The 15769-nt window shown below is 45.9% G+C and overlaps 1 protein-coding gene across 2 annotated transcripts in view; it reads left to right on the top strand.

Annotated features, from left to right (window-relative positions):
* TDP1 (tyrosyl-DNA phosphodiesterase 1) overlaps nucleotides 1-15769 on the top strand; it is a 139974-nt gene that overhangs the window by 42184 nt on the left and 82021 nt on the right. The window contains exons 13-14 of one of the 2 annotated variants that reach the window (XM_019552396.1): nucleotides 3833-3940; nucleotides 13640-13760. In XM_019552396.1, the coding sequence (XP_019407941.1) occupies nucleotides 3833-3940; nucleotides 13640-13745 (214 nt within the window). In that variant the 3' untranslated portion in view covers nucleotides 13746-13760. Of the gene's footprint in view, nucleotides 1-3832; nucleotides 3941-13639; nucleotides 13761-15769 lie in introns of those variants that run through there. The other variant, XM_019552395.1, reaches the window with a different exon arrangement.

The raw sequence follows: 15769 nt of genomic DNA on the forward strand, positions 1-15769 counted from the left end.
CCCCAGCTGACTTCCTGCCCTTTGGTCAGGGGGCTGGACTTGATGATCTCCCAAGGTCCCTTCCAGCCCTGATGTCTATGAAATCTATGAAATCAAATTGGAAACAGCTACTCAGCCAAAATTTACTGTTAATTTGGCAGCAGCTGTTAAGGTTAAAACTAGACTTCTTTTCTGCCGCTTGCTGGCCCAGCGCAGCATCTCCATGGTTCTGTTCTAAAGAAGAAAATTATTATCCATGCTTAAGATATGGCCCCCGGTTTTGGACAGCTGATTTGTTGAGGGGTAGGAAAGGTATGTGTGCCATGTGAATAAATATGGTGAGTGCCTGCAAGCTATTGTGGTGCTTAAATTTTAGGTGTGTGGTCCTCCAGGTGGAATCCAAAACCTAAGGTAAGCAGTTGGGCTCCATATACAATGGATTGGAGAGATTTAAGACCTCCAGAAAGGCAACCCAGAAACCAACATGTTGAGTGGTGAGCCTAGAGCTCTACATTCCTGTGATTAGGAAAAAAATATCAACAGGTCTGAAATACCACCCTCTATCCAGGCATTAGATGGCTAAACTAGAATTGCAGGGAGGTGCCTAGATCACTGAGGATCCAGAGCCTGGAATCCTGTAGAGGGTAGATGTTTCTTTGGAAGAACTGTTTGATGCTCCTGTTTCTTTTTAAATGTAATCACACTTTAAAGTAAATAGCAACATCTTCAAATGAATTTTAGGGAGTGTTCAATCCTGTTGCGGCACCCTGTATACTCTGACTATTTCTGCCTAACTGGGCATATGCAGAAGACTTGGAAGCTAGGCAGAGCAGCACCTGATTCCCATTAATGGGGCTGGACATCTAGCTGGTCAGGCCAGGGCGCTTTTGGCAATGCATGGAAATAACCCTGTGGATATGCTAGGAACTTTATGGCCCAGCAAGGACATGCTTTATGTATTTTAAGTGTTTCTGAGGTTAGGCAGCTACTGAACAGAGTTAGGGGAGGAGAGGAGGTTTTTTATCTGCGCAGGTCTTCTTTTAGATCTGGGCTTACGTGATCTTGTTTGTTTGAAAATTCCACTTCTAGTGAATGTGGTCATTGGAGATGCTCTTTGGAACATCAACCAAAGTAGAAAAAGGTGGTTGATGCTCAAAAGATTCTTAGAACTATAATGGCCACAATCCCTTTGAAGAAAGGGCATTGAGTAGGAGGAAGAAAGATTTAAAGCAGTTGTGAAAGAGAACAGTTTCTGAGAGTAATGAGATGAAACTGAGCAAAGAGGGGGGAAAAAAACCTAAGTCTGGACGAGGGTGGAGGAGCTTTCCAAGAAAAATCGTGAAAGAACCAATATTCCAGTTATACAAAGTTGTAGTGTGGGAGAAACCGCAGTCTACTTTAAAGAATAATCTTTGAAGAGTGCTCTGGTGGACTAGATAATAACTGTGGGAAGTAAGTATGACCTCTGCCTTGGGGTTACTTTGCAGAAGTTCCATCATTCATTGAAATGTCTAAGAGTCTAAATATTGGGGTGGGGGGTGGGGCACCTTTTAATTTTGTAGCAGTAATTTGACCACCTGCTGAACTTTCCCTATATGTTAATATTCTGAGGTAACTTGGATTTATTTATGTATTAGATTTATATACTGCCCTTCCCAGAAAGGCTTAGGATGGCTCACAATAAAAGACAAAAACAGAATTAAATATTAAACGTGGTGGAGGCAAATGTCCCTTGAAGTGTAAACGGCTAACTGGTGCATGGAATCAGTGTTTCAGTAGAGGTTAGGGCTGTGTGAACTTTCAGTCCCTGATTCAATTCGGCAAAGATTCAGCCTCATTCGGCAGCTGAATCTCCCAATCCTAACTGAATCAGGACTCTTTAATCTCTCTGAATCCAGTTGGAACCCTCTGAATTGATTTGGAGAGATTTAGAAAGATTCGGCGATTCGGGCATAGACACAGCTTTAAATGTTTTTTTCTACATACCTCAAGGTACCAGGTGGCTTGTCAACACTGTGATGGTGAGGCAAATGGAGTGTCCCACAGGAGCGTGGGGGGCTCCCCAGCATGCTCAGGAGCAGACCAAGAAGTGGACCAGAAGCACTTCTAGTCCATTTCCGGGTCTGCTGCAAAGCATGCTGGATGGCCCCCCTGTGCCCCTCGACTCAGCATCTGGTGTGTTCTGGGTCTGGGGTGGCACCCAGGGTACCCCTGCTGTCAATTGCTGAGCCAGGGGGTGCAAGGTGCAACCACAGCGCACTCCCCAGCAGACCCAGAAGTGGACTGGGAGTACTTCTGGTCCACTTCCAGGTTCACTACTGAGCACGCGGGGGCCTCCTCGCACTCCTTTGGGATGCTCCTTCTGCCTCAGCATTGCAGCATTCACGAGCCATACCTGGTACCTTGAGATATGTAGAAAAACACTTAAAGCTGTGTCTGTGGCTGAATCGCTGGTTCTCCAAATCAGTATCAAATCTTCAGATTCCGATTCAGCCAAATCGAATTGGGGACAGTGACCCAGATCAATGAATTGAATCATTGTCCCTGATTCAGGCCGAATCTGAATCCGAATTGAATGCAACCTGTTTCTCACACCCTAGTAGAGAGAAAGTCAAAACAAATAAATAATCAATGGACTGTAAAAGGCTGTAAAATTTGAAGAGAAACAAAAACCATGCTAAGGCAGTGGGTGGAGGAGGAGGAGGAAGAGAGGTAGGGGAGTGGATTTTGTGTTGGAGATCAGGAATGTCAGTGAAGGGGATAATTAGTAAAAGTGCTTAGCTGTAATGTTGATGACATAATCAATTCAATTAATCTGGATGTCTTTTTGCACAAAGTGCAGGCCTGCCCTGTCACACTTATACTTTCATTTTGTTCACATTTACTGACTGTTGGAGGCAGAAATTACTGTATTTACTCAAATTTAAATGACCCTGAATATGTGATGACCCCCCCCCAATAGTTTGATTCTATATATGGAAAATTTACAAATTTGTTATAATTTTCCTGGAGTAGAGTTTAAGTATTGGAGGGTTGTCTTGAGTCTCCCCTGCCACTGTTATAGCAGGGAAAACAGTAGCTGCGGAATGGGGCCAGGTGGTTTCTTTGCCCTCTGCCCTATCTACTTCTTCCCCCTGTAGCCATCTTGCCCCTTTCCCACCTCCCCGCCCCCCACAGTCACCTGCACCCTACCCCTCTTCCACTCTCCCCAGTTTCTGCCTCTTTCCCCCTGCCTTACTGTCAGACTCTGCTGGTGCTGCTTGGGCTCCTCTGTTTCAGAGCACAGTACTTGGAAGTTTCCTGTTGATAAAAATAAGATAGTGCTGGCCCATTTAATGAGACTGTCATGAGATACAGAACACATAACAGCATGTTAATTGACGTGCTCTTAAAACACATTAAAGATAGGCAAAGTTCTCTTGATGGATTTCTGATTCAGTCATTAACTAACTGCAGAGGGAGCACTATTCAGTTCTGCTTGGCTGGAAGCTTGGATTCTGTTTCTGAAGTATTTGTTGGTGAATATCTTGGATGGGGAAGTAGGGAATTATTTAGGATATCCAGGGATGCCTGAGATTCCCATTTATTCTTTTTTTTGAAAAAAAAAGAGCCCTAGTGATATTTGTATGCATCTTCATTGGATTGGGTTGCAAGCTTCAAAGTGTGTCTCCTAACTAAAGACATGGCAAGTTACTTGTCTTCAATAACGGTAAGAGGGTGTTTCAACCTGTACTGATGTAGGTGTGTATCTAACAAAAGTATAGAATTACTTCATTGCTTATATGGCATTGTGATTTTATTAGTTACAGAACTCAAGCATATTTGAAGATTGTTTCCTTCTTTTTTCTTCCAGTAAATGGTCAGCAGAGGTCTCAGGCCGAAGCCATGCCATGCCTCACATTAAGACTTATATGAGGGCATCTCCTGACTGCCAGAAGATTGCATGGTTTTTAGTTACCAGGTAACCCACTGCACTGCCAATTCAAAAAGGAAATATTTTAATGTATCCCAATCTTTTTCCTAGAGACCCAGGACAACTCTATTCATAATCTGTGCAATGTGTAAGAAGTAATAGTCTCAAAAGAAGCCTATAGAAACTGTCTGATCTTAATCTATTTAAGGTTTCTTTGGTGTGTTTGCAGAGAGTTTGCAGTCCTCTAAAGAGTCTAATCCTGCTGTTTTGCTATCAGTGGAAACAGGTATGGGCACAGTGGTATTAGATGAAGCTCAGAAGAAATGACGTTGCTAGTCATTAAAGAAAATTGCGTATAAGAAAGGAGAATATTTGTGTAAGCTAAAATCAGTAAGCTGGATCTTATGACCACGTATGTGTGTGTTTTGAAGATGCTTGAGTAAAATGTTAAAAATGTAAGTATCACATGGTATAAGCCACTCAAAACACTTGCAGCTATCACAGGCAGCCATTTAAATATGGTAAATAACACGAGCCATTTGCCAGATTCCATTGATTTAAATATTTTAGGCACTGTTTATGCTGAATTAAGTATGCTGGCTAATTTGCAAGGGAGTAACAGGTGTTACAGGCTAGCTGGGCACTGTGAGTATATCAATTTAGCCACTTGGCTGTTTGGCTCGGGATCGAGGAGGCAGAGTTGGGAGTAAAAAAATGGCATATTTATTATAGCTTACACATACACAACAGTTAACAGAAAGATAAATGCAATAAGCAGATAATATTAAAGAGCTAATAGTAAATAATAACATAATAACAACAGATAAATAGATCAATCTGTCGCAGGCCAGCTAGGCACTGCGAGAATATCAGCCCCTGGGCTGTTTATACAACAAACAGACAGGCATGGGTTGGCAACTTATTGGCAGTCCCTGAATGCCAGGTGCATACCAGGTGATTCTAGCAAAGTCAGGCATCCCTGATCAACACTGTCTGAAGGATTACCGGGGAATGTCCCTTGATCAGGATCCGATCCTCACTCACACCAGGAGTCCGGAGTCTGGGCGTGGAACAGCAATTTCCATCCTGTTGCCTCTTTTTCCCGTTGGTCACCTGACACGAACTTTTTATATCTGGTCTTTGCTGGCCTTAGGGGCATTCACAGTTTTGTTTTATAACTATTACCTTATGGGATTAAAAGATGTTAAAATTATTATAAAAGGTTACTACCCAGACTTGGGTTTAGCCAATAAGCAAATTGCAACACAGCGTCTTCAGGTTTGAAATTAACATTACCCTCCCTAAATCCAGCCCCTTAGAACTCTCTGACTATGCTTTTTTGAGATGTCCTTTCCTGAAATGTGCTGGATAAGCTAGGCAGTTGAATCCAGTTTTTATCATCATCAAGGCTAAATTCTGAGCAAGAAAGAACTATTGGGTCAGCTAATTTCACAGCTGTAGCTTTGTCTTTGAGGCCTAGTCAGTTCCACAAACAGTTACAAGTTACATTTGCAGGTTACAAAAACACAAGCTTTATATTAGACAAAAGTTCCAAATGCCTCTAAGAAGCACATATTTACTGCTTATTAATGTCTTTGGTTATGGCTGTCACAAACAGGTACATAGTTGTTTGCACAACATTAGGTTTAGTTAATATCTTACTTGGAGGCCTCATGCTTTTGATAGCTTCCTTTTAATGTACAGAACCTGATGGATTTCTCAGCTGCTTGCAATGCAGCACTAGCAGTGATTAAGATAGGCTATAAGGATTAATTAACATGTATCAGGCAAATCTTCTAAATGCCAAAGAAGGATGGGGGAGATGAAAGAGGATACCTGTTTCTTTTTGTTTTAGTTCAGGTGGTAGGTTTTAGATCAAGGGTGGGCAATTATTTGGGCTGGTTGGCCACTTAAGGAGTTTTGGTAAGCTGTTGAGGGCTGGCAGGTGATTACCCAGCCTCAGGCCCCCATAATGGCACCACCACCTGGGGAGGGTGTCAGGGAGGTGCCAATCGATCCTATCCAGCCCCAGGCCTATCTGCCCCATATTCCCTGCCATGGGTGCTGGACAGAGAGGGTAGGAGGAGTCTCCATGGAGAGTGGCCAGGGACCCCTGTGGGCAGGGCATGCTCAGGTAGGTGGTTGGGATGGGGCCATGGGCAGAGAGCAGTGTCCAGGAGTGGGACAGGTAGGTGAGGAGCAGATTGAAGCTCTGCTCTGGGCCTCAGTTCTGGCCCCGGTCCTGGTCCTGACCTTGAGCTGCCACCGCCCCACAGTCCCAGCCCTGCCTGCTTGTCCCACTCTTGGACACCTTTCCCCACCCATCTGCAGTCCCATCCCATCCACCCACCTGAGCTCGCCCACCCTGTGGGGGTCCTGGGCTGGTCTCCATGGAGACCCTGTATTCCCACTGAGTCTGGCACCCCTGGCAGTGGGTGCAGGGTAGATGGGCCAGGGTACCCAGGCAGTGGGGCCAGGTCTTGCAGCAGCAGTGGACATGCTGGCAGTGACAGCCAGAAGTTTGAGGGCAGAGTGAACCATACCTGCAGGGGCTGGTGGGAAGCTATTTCTAGCTGTCATGCCACCCTTTTTCCACTGCCACACCATTCAGCCCTATGGACTACAGTTTCCAATGCATGCAGGTATAGGGAGGACTGCATTCCATGCCAGGCAGCACCTCTGTGCCTGGGGCCAAAGGGACCAGCCACATGTACCAGGGCCCATACAGTCCCCCACACTGGGGCTGAGGTACCCACTGTGGGCTGGATAGGATCACTTGGTTCACCCTAGGGAATTATGTGCAGAAAAATTCAAAATGACATACTGAGTCCTGGGGCCTGTATGTGGAGACACAGCCAGCCTGGCCTGCTGGTATGCACCTTCCAACCAGACTCGGTTGGCTTTGTGACACTACATGGGACTTGCAGCATTGCATGGGACTTGCAGCAGGAGGGAGCTGCACAAACTCTTGTCTCTATGCCTTCACATTAGACTTATAGCACGTCCATGCCGCACATGTAGGCACGGAGTCGCATGCCATCAGGCTGACTGGCTCCATGCCTGCATGTGTGGCTTTTCACTGGAGTGCTGGAAGCCCCACCTGGAGTTATGGAGCCAGTTAGCTTGGGCCCATGGCAAATGGCTCCTGTCTGCAGTGCCACAAGCCCCATGTGCTGGCATAGAGCCAACCCAGTTTGGTTTGAAGATGTGTGCCAGTGGTGCAGTTGTGCTGGTTCCGTGCCCCTGTGTAGTCCCCGGGACTCGGCCAGAGCCGCTCACTGCTGAGAGATTCTGTCGGCTGTGGCCATGAGTCTCCTGAGGGCCCACCATCTGCTGTTGCTGCTGCTGGTGGCAGGGGTTGTGTACCATGTGGGGGGGGGGTGTGAGAAATGCAGGGGTAGCCTATACCCAGCCACCCACAAGCCCTGCACCCCTCCCCACTGCTCAGCTATCCAGTTGTGTGCCACTGTGCTCGGTGCCTCCGCATAGGGCTCCCAGCTGGAGTGTTGGGAGCCCCATGGAGGTGAAGGCACAGAGCCTGCCTGGGTTAAATTATGTAAAATTATACGTAGTCACAAATGTTATGTGCAAAATTGGATGGGTGCATAATGCGTAATTCCCTGGGGTACAACTTGGTGGGCTAGATTCAGCCCGCATGTCATATTTTGCCCATCCTTGTCTTAAGTGATCCTTTTGAGGACCTTCCAACTCTGCCTTTCTATGATTCTACTTTTAAAAGATAGGTCTATAATCTCCCAGAGACAGGAGTTCTGGTTTGTGGTAGTGTGTGACCTACTCCAGGATCCTCGATACTGATGCAGAGTTCCTTTTGTTAAAGCTGCAATACTTCTATTGTAGTACTGTATATAGATCACAAATTTTAAACTGAGCTTATTCTTGTGCTTGGCACAGTACAAATATAAAACGGAGTCATGGTCCATGCCCTGAAGAACTTGAAATCTTAAGAGAAACAGGTGAATGTTATGGAGATGAAGGTCTGAGGAATCCAGGGCACAACAAGAGTTTATGATCTGTGTGATAAGCAGCTGAGTTACTTTGCTAGATCGTTCTTAAACCTTGCATATTCTGAGAGTCTGGGTTGCTATATGTTTGATTTCTAGAAACAATAATCTGTTCGTGGTAAATGAAAAGTAATTTCCGCAGCTTGATGAGAGAAGAGGCAGAATTTACTTCTGAATTTCTTGGCTGAAATGCTTCTGCATTTAGTTGTACTGTTCATACATATAGGGTTTTGAATATGTGAAGTGCCATTGTATAGGATAACTGAATCTCATAATTGCCTGGAAGCATTCTGAAGTCACTACCTGCCTTGTGTTATGGAAAAAAGTGGGGAGATGGAGTCTAGAGCCTAAAAGATATTTGTCTCTTGTATACCTACTTCATCTGATGTATTGCTTGGAATTCTCCAAACTTTCCCTTCCTAGTTTTGCAATTTCATTATCATCTTGGATAGATGACCTTGTAATTGCAAGTAAATTATATATTTTAGCATGAACATGGCTTTGCTGCACAGAACAAATTCCTTACTTATCTAGTAGAGCAAACCATGCTGTATCAGCTTATGCTGAAATTGTCAAAAATCCCAAACCTAATAATAATGATTTGCTTTTCTCAAGTATATTAACACAATTTATAAATATTAATTAAACTTTACAACACCCCAGGAGGGGAATGTTATCTTATTTTTAAAGATGGGGAAACAGAAATGCCAGAGGTGTCATGACTCAGTAGCAGAGCTTTGTGTGTGTGTGATGGGTTTTTTTAAGTTCCAGTGTATGCAGTGACCCCTATTTAGTCTATGTACAGACTGTTTAAAAAAAGGCCTTCCTTAATAACTAGTCACTCTTAGGTTAGGGGAGGTGAAAACCAACCATCTTTGAAAGGTGGAATGGCTGTTATTTACTTCAAGGGAAGTGATACAAGCCCTAATGTTTTGGCCTGCTAAAGCTGTATTGGAAAACTACTACAGAATGGAGTGAGAATAATAATCTTGGATGCACAATGAGTAGAGGTCTCTCCACTAGAAGCTCTGGTTGGCTGATTTCATGGGCAGATTGTGGGGCTGCCATTTTCATGGGCTTATCATGGCTGGGGCACCCTTGTGCCTGCGTCCAGGGGCCCCCGGTGGCCCTACCCCTACTGCTGATTGGTGGAGAGGACTGATTGGTGGAGAGGGCTGTCCATCATACAGCTTGCCCCTTACCACTTATTGATGCACAGCCCTAACCCCAGCCCACCCCATGCCTGCTCCAGACTTGCCCACCCATGCTGAGCAGTGGCAGCAGCCTGGCAAAAGCTGTTACTTGGCATGGGGGAAAAGCGGCCCCTCTCTCACTGCTGCTGGGCCCTTCTTGCTGCAGCTGCCCAGAGCCTGGGTGTGGGGTGGGTTTGGGCTGGGGCTGGGACTGTGCACTGTTGGTGGTGGCAGGGAGGAGCTACAGGGTGCTCAGGCTCCAGGTTGTTGGGTAGGGGGTGCTGACTGTTGTTTAATTGTGCGACTGAAATAGCAATTAATTGCATCTATTTTTTTAAATCTTGCAATTAATTGTGATTAATTGTTTGTCAGCCCTACATAATTAATCATGCCTTAAGCAGTGACCCCACCACACATTAATTCATTTAATGGCATCATAAAACAGGGAATAGGCCCCAAAGTTGTTACACAAAACATGCATGATCACTTTGTGGTTGATTCCTATTACACCTTAAGTGAAATATGTGGTCAGTGCTCCTAGCCTTGGAAGTACACTAAAGCCCTTCAGGACTGCAGTGAACTTCCAAGGCTGGGAACACAGTTGAGAAGATCAGGGCTGCAAACTACTGGAGTGCAGGGAGGCCCTTGGCTCAAATGCTTTCTTGTGGCTTGTATCCAGGTTGTATCCATATTGGTTGGGACTGGCTCTGGTGCAAGACATATGTATGTAAGCCCATTGCGCCCCTGAGAACACAAGACCCCGGCAGATCCTGACCCCCAGCAGGGAGCCGAGAGGTAAGTGGAGCCCACAGCTGGTGGGCACTAGCTAGTGATGGCTGAGTGGAACCGAGGAGGGTAATGTCCCCCGGCTCCTACTTATCCCAGCCCCTCAGAGAGTCATGCAAATAGGTGCACTCTGGGTCCAGTGTGTGAGTTAGCATGGGAGTTTGTGCAGAAGGGCGTATGAAAGGTCCTGAGGCTCTGATCAGCAAGTCCCCCCAGCACCACTGAGGCCTCCAACCACACGGAACCTATGACTCCAGGCTGTAGGGGCTGCCTGGCACAGCTGCCAGCATCTGGGAATGAGAGCTAAGGCACCCCTGTTTGTGGGGTATGCTCCCTTGTGAGTTCTCTAGAGTGCCAGGTGAGGGAGCTCCATGCAGACGTGAAAAGGCTTCACACCATCAGGGCCCATGAGCAGATCAGTGATTACTACCAGGCCCTCCACCTGAAGAACGGAGAGAGAAGAGCACAAAAGCCTATTAGCAGGATGAAGGACAACGATGAGACCGACCTAGAGTCCCATCTTGGAGTTGCCTGGAAGACAGTCATCTCCGGCCTCAAGGCGTGCACCAGGGTTATTCCTCCCCTGGAACTGCAAAACAGTTCTCATGACACCAGCAGAGTTGTCAGCGGAAACACTGACTCTGGAAGAAGGAAGGCAGCCGGCCCCCCCAAAGAAGAGACGGACACAAGGTGGTTGTGGCGGCCAGCTCCCTCCTGAGGGGGACTGAGGGAGCGATTTGCCACCCCAACCCCCTAACCCATGAGGCTTGTTGCCTCCCAGGGGTCTGCATCCGGGATGTGGCCAAAAGGATCCCAGTGCTTGTCCAGCCCTCTGACCGCTACTCCATGCTCCTCATCTACATGGGTGCGAATGACACGGCCAGGAATAACTCTGGCTAGATTGTGAGAGACTACAGGGCTCTGGGGGCTGGGCTTAAGGGGTCAGGCGCTCAGGTAGTTTTCTCGGTCTTCCTGGTTGTGGGTCACAGGTACAGGAGGGATAGGTACATAGAAAAAGTAAGCAGAAGACTCCAGTGATGGGGCTGCTGCGAGCTTTGGCAGCTTCTACTATGGCATGCACCTTAGGGACTGTCCTTTTGGGAAGAGTTGGCATCCACCTCATGCCAAAGGGGAATAAGCTTTTCTCAGCTAGAATGGTGGACCTCCTAGATAAGGCTTTAAACTGAGTTCGCCAGGGGATGGGCCATCAACTACTAAGGCAAGCCCAAGAACTGGCAACCTTGAAACCTTCATCCCAGGGTTCAATAGAAAGCTTTCTCTGCCATTAGCCAACGAACGGGTTATTCCACAGCTCACCAGAAAACCTAGGACCTCCACTGGCAAGCTTAGTTGCCTGTACACTAATGCTAGAAGCATGGGAAACAAGCAGGAGGAACTGGCCTTCCTGCTAACCAACAAGCAGTACAATCTTATAGGAATCACAGAGACCTCATGGGACTCCACCTATTACTGGACCACAGGCATAGCAGGATGCACCCTGTATAGGAGGGATTATGTTGGGAAGAAGGGCAGAGGAGTTGCTCCCTATGTGAAGGAGCATTACACTTCCTTTGAGGCAAAGATTGGAGACAAGGAAGGGCAAGTTTAGATCCTCTGGGTCAAGATATGGGGAAGGGGATTTGACCTTAGGAGTCTATTACAGACCTCCGAACCAAGAGGAACAGCTCAACCAAGAATTCTCTAGAGAACTGGCAGAGGCTGCACGCTCTCAGAGCATGGTTGTCATGGATGACTTCAACTACCCAGACATCTTGTGGAATAAGCACTCAGCTATAACTGATCACTCACAGAGCTTCCTCACTTGCATTGAGGAGCTCTGATCTAACTCAGGAAGTCTATGGGCTGACCAGGGCCAGGGTACTCCTAGACTTGGTTCTGGCCAAAGGGTGATGGTCTAGTGAGCAACCTGAGGATTGAAGGGAAACTGGGAAACAGTCACCATGAGATGATCACCTTCTCCATCCACAAGTAAGGAGATTCAGCCAGTAGGGTAGAAATCCCTGTTTTTTGGAAAGCTGATTTCCACAAACTCAGGAGATTGGTTAGCAAGGCCCTGCAGGACCATGGTCCGATGAGGAAGAGGGTACAAGAAGAGTCGTCATTCTTCAAGGAAGCGATCTTAAAAACTCAAAGTCCATTTCCTTTCACAAAAAAGGCAGCAAAATAGCTGGGAGACCCAGCTGACTCAACAGGGAAGTCATGGACCTCCTGAAGTTACAAGAAGAAGCCTAAAAGTCAGGAGGAGTGTTCAGCAGCAGCCTGCACCTGTAGGGAGTAGATCATGACAGCAAAAGTACAAACAGAATGCAAATTGGCAACCCAGAATCAAGGACAACAAAAAATCCTTCTTTAGATCTGTAGAAACTTGAAAAAAAGAACAAGGGAAGCATAGGGCCCCTAATAAGCAAAATGGGATGGCTGATAGCCAACGCTCAGGACAAAACTGAACTCCTGAATGAATACTTCACATTGGTATTCCACCAGTCCAAGGGTGTTAGCCTGCTTGACAGGACACAGGATGATCATGGTGGGGGATGACCACCCTCCCATAGTTGGCATAGATCTTACGGGGGAACACTTACAAAAGCTAAATAGCTACAGTTCAGCAGGACCGCATGAACTACACCTGAGAGTGCTAAAAGAACTGGCTGACATTGTCACATGACCAATGGCAAAGTTATTTAAAGACTCATGGCTCTTGGTAGAGGTCCCAGAAGACTGGAAAAAGACCAATGTGGTACCTATCTTTAAGAAAGGGAGAAGGGAGGACCCAGGAAACTACAGGCCAGTTAGTTAGACCTCAATCTCTGGTAAAATCCTGGAGAAAATTATCAAAGAATCCGTCACACACAGGCTAACTGAAGGCAGTATTCTGAAGGATAGGCAACATGGCTTCATTATGGGCAGGTCGTGTCATTTCCTTCTACAGTCAGGTAATTCACCACCTAGATAGGGGAAATTAGGTTGATGTCATATACTTAGACTTCAGAAAGGCCTTTGACCTGGTCTCCCACAATGTCCTCCTGGTTAAGTTGGGGAAATGCGGCCTCAACTACTTTACATTTCAGTGGATAGGTAACTGGCTCCATGGTAGGACCTAAAGGATATTGATTGACGGAACTGAGTCGTCATGGTAGAAGGTGACCCATGGTGTCCTTCAGGGTTCAGTACTTAGACCCATGCTCTTCAGCATGTTCATCAGTGATTTGGGTTCGAATTCAGATATTATAAGCAAACTGGCAAAATTCGCTAACACCACCAAAACCAAGCTATGTGGGAGCATAGTCATGCTCAAAGACAGGCTGGCAATATAAGATAACCTGGACAGGCATGTAAGGTTGCTGCTTTCCAAGCTGCTGGGCTGGCTGCATACACACAGCATTTATCGGTGACGTTATTGGCCACATTAGCAAAAAAAAGCCAATTACCGATAAATGTCAATTTTCCTTCTATCAGTGCTGTTATGATATGGACCGACATATCGATGCACCTCTAATTCTTGGCTCTAGCAGCCTACTATGGCTGAGAGCTAGCCAGGACTGTAAAAGTTGTTGGAATTATGGCTGAGCTTGAAGCCTTGGATACCGGGAGCTGAAACTTCCAGGTTAATTTTTGTTTGAAATTCCCTTTTGTTCCAAATGAGAATTTTTCTCAAATTTTTTTTTGTTCTCTGGGAAAGTTTGAAATGTTATATTTTCGTAATGAAACGCAATGAATTTTTTCAGGCTTTTGTATGGAATGGAAGTTCAGACTTCCAAGTGCATCTGGCTCGTCCCCAAACGAAAGGTCAAGTTGATATTTGTTAAAGGTTTCCTTTCTTCAAAAAAATAAGTTTAGTTATATTATACTAGTGTGCAGCAGGACTCCCCTGGGTATTCCATTTAAACTCAGTAAGCCTAGAACATTGTTCAAAAAGATTCTTCCATGTGGGTTACTGAAAAGGAACTCAGAAATGAAGTTTCCAGCAATTTTTTCTATTGAAAAGTAGAAGCAGGCCTTTGATTTCGGATGTATTAAATACAAGCAATAATTTGCATATGTTATTGTGAGTGTTCTTATGCATCCATACCCAGTCTTATTTGTGAGCAGGAGTTCTTTTTAAAGTTGTGGTATTATGCTGCTCACATATTATTTTTCATTTCTTTTCAGGGTTGTAATTTAATAAAAATCATGTAGGCACAAAAAGTGTGCGACTGGGATTTGCACAACTTCCACTTTTTCCGTGCAGATGCTTTTTTACACAAGGTTACGCAAAAGTAATGGGAAAAAGGCAAACATGTGATTGGATTTTTTGTTTTCTGTTCATCAGGTGCCTAGACTGAGTAACATAGTTCAGGTTTAGTCGTATCATACCCGTATACTGATTATAGATTCATAGATGCCAGGGTCGGAAGGGACCTCAACGGATCATCAAGTCTGACCCCCCTGCCACAAGATCACCTCTCAGGCTGAAGGGATTCAGTTCCCTCAGTCTTTCCTCATAGGGCTTGGCCTGCAAACCCTTAACCATACGAGTGTCCCTCCTCTGGATCCTCTTGAGGTTATCCACATCCTTCTTAAAGTACGGTGCCCAAATGACACAGTACTCCAACTGCAGTCTGACCAATGTCGCATAGAGGAGAACGTATCACTTCCTTGGATCTATTCGTCATGCATCTGCTAATGCATGGCAAAATGCAGTTACCTTTGCTGATGATTTTGTCACGCTGACTCATGTTCATCTTGGAGTCCACTGTGACTCCGAGATCCCTTTCCATTTCTGTGCTGCTGAGAGGGTCATTCCCCAGCCAGTAAGTGTGCTGGATAGTTTTGCACCATAGGTGAAGCACTCTGCATTTGTCCTTGTTGAACTGCATCCTGTTGTGTTCTGTCCACTTTACCAACTTGTCCAGGTACGCGTGTAATCATTCCCTACCCTCCGATGTGTTCACTTCACCCCACAATTTAGTATCATCCGCAAACTTGGACAGAGTACACTTCATGCCCCCATTCAAATCACTGATGAAGACATTGAAGAGTACAGGTCCAAGGAACAAGCCCTGCAGGACCCCGCTGCCCACATCCTTCCAGGTCAATACCGACACGTCCACCACTACTCTCTGTGTGCGACCCCCAAGCCAATTTGCCACCCACCAGACACTGTAATCATCTAAGTTACAGCCTCCCCATTTATTTATGGGACTGGATGAGATACCATATCAAAGGCATTCGTAAAATCCAAGTAAACGACATCCACCTCTACTCCTGCATCTAAGTGCTTTGTGATCTGGTCATAAAAAGAAATAAGTTTAGTCGGGCATGATCTACCTGCTATGAATCCATACTGGTTGTCCTGCTGCATTATTTGTGGGAGTCCGTTAGGAAAAATATGATCCTTAATTTTTTCAAAGGTTTGTGCAAGGATAGAGGTGAGACTAACTGGCCTATAATTACTTGGATCCTCTTTCCTCCCCTTCTTGAAGATAGGACCACATTGGCCCTTTTCCAGTCTTCCTAGACCTGACCTGAGCCCCACAATCACTCAAACAGCCATGCCAGTGGTTGACACTGGCCAATTTGTTCATTACCCTTGGATGAAGCTTATCTGGGCCTGCTGAGTTAAACACATCCAGTCCATCCAAGTGACTCTGCACCAAGTCAGTGTCAACACTTGGTGGACTCTGGTGCTCCTCTGATGCTCATCTAAGGACCTATTCAGAGACTTGTCTTGATCCTTGTTCAGGAACACTGAGGCAAGAAACTCATGGAAGAGTGGAAGAGCTCAGCCTGGTCCCCCCTGTCTGTTACTAACTGCTCCTGCTTGTTTAGTTGGGGTCTTATGCTGCCCTGTCCCTTCCTTTTACTCCCTACATACC

The sequence above is a fragment of the Crocodylus porosus genome, unplaced genomic scaffold (genome assembly GCF_001723895.1).
Source record: "Crocodylus porosus isolate Cpor-Errol unplaced genomic scaffold, CroPor_comp1, whole genome shotgun sequence".
Classification (NCBI taxonomy): domain Eukaryota; kingdom Metazoa; phylum Chordata; order Crocodylia; family Crocodylidae; genus Crocodylus; species Crocodylus porosus.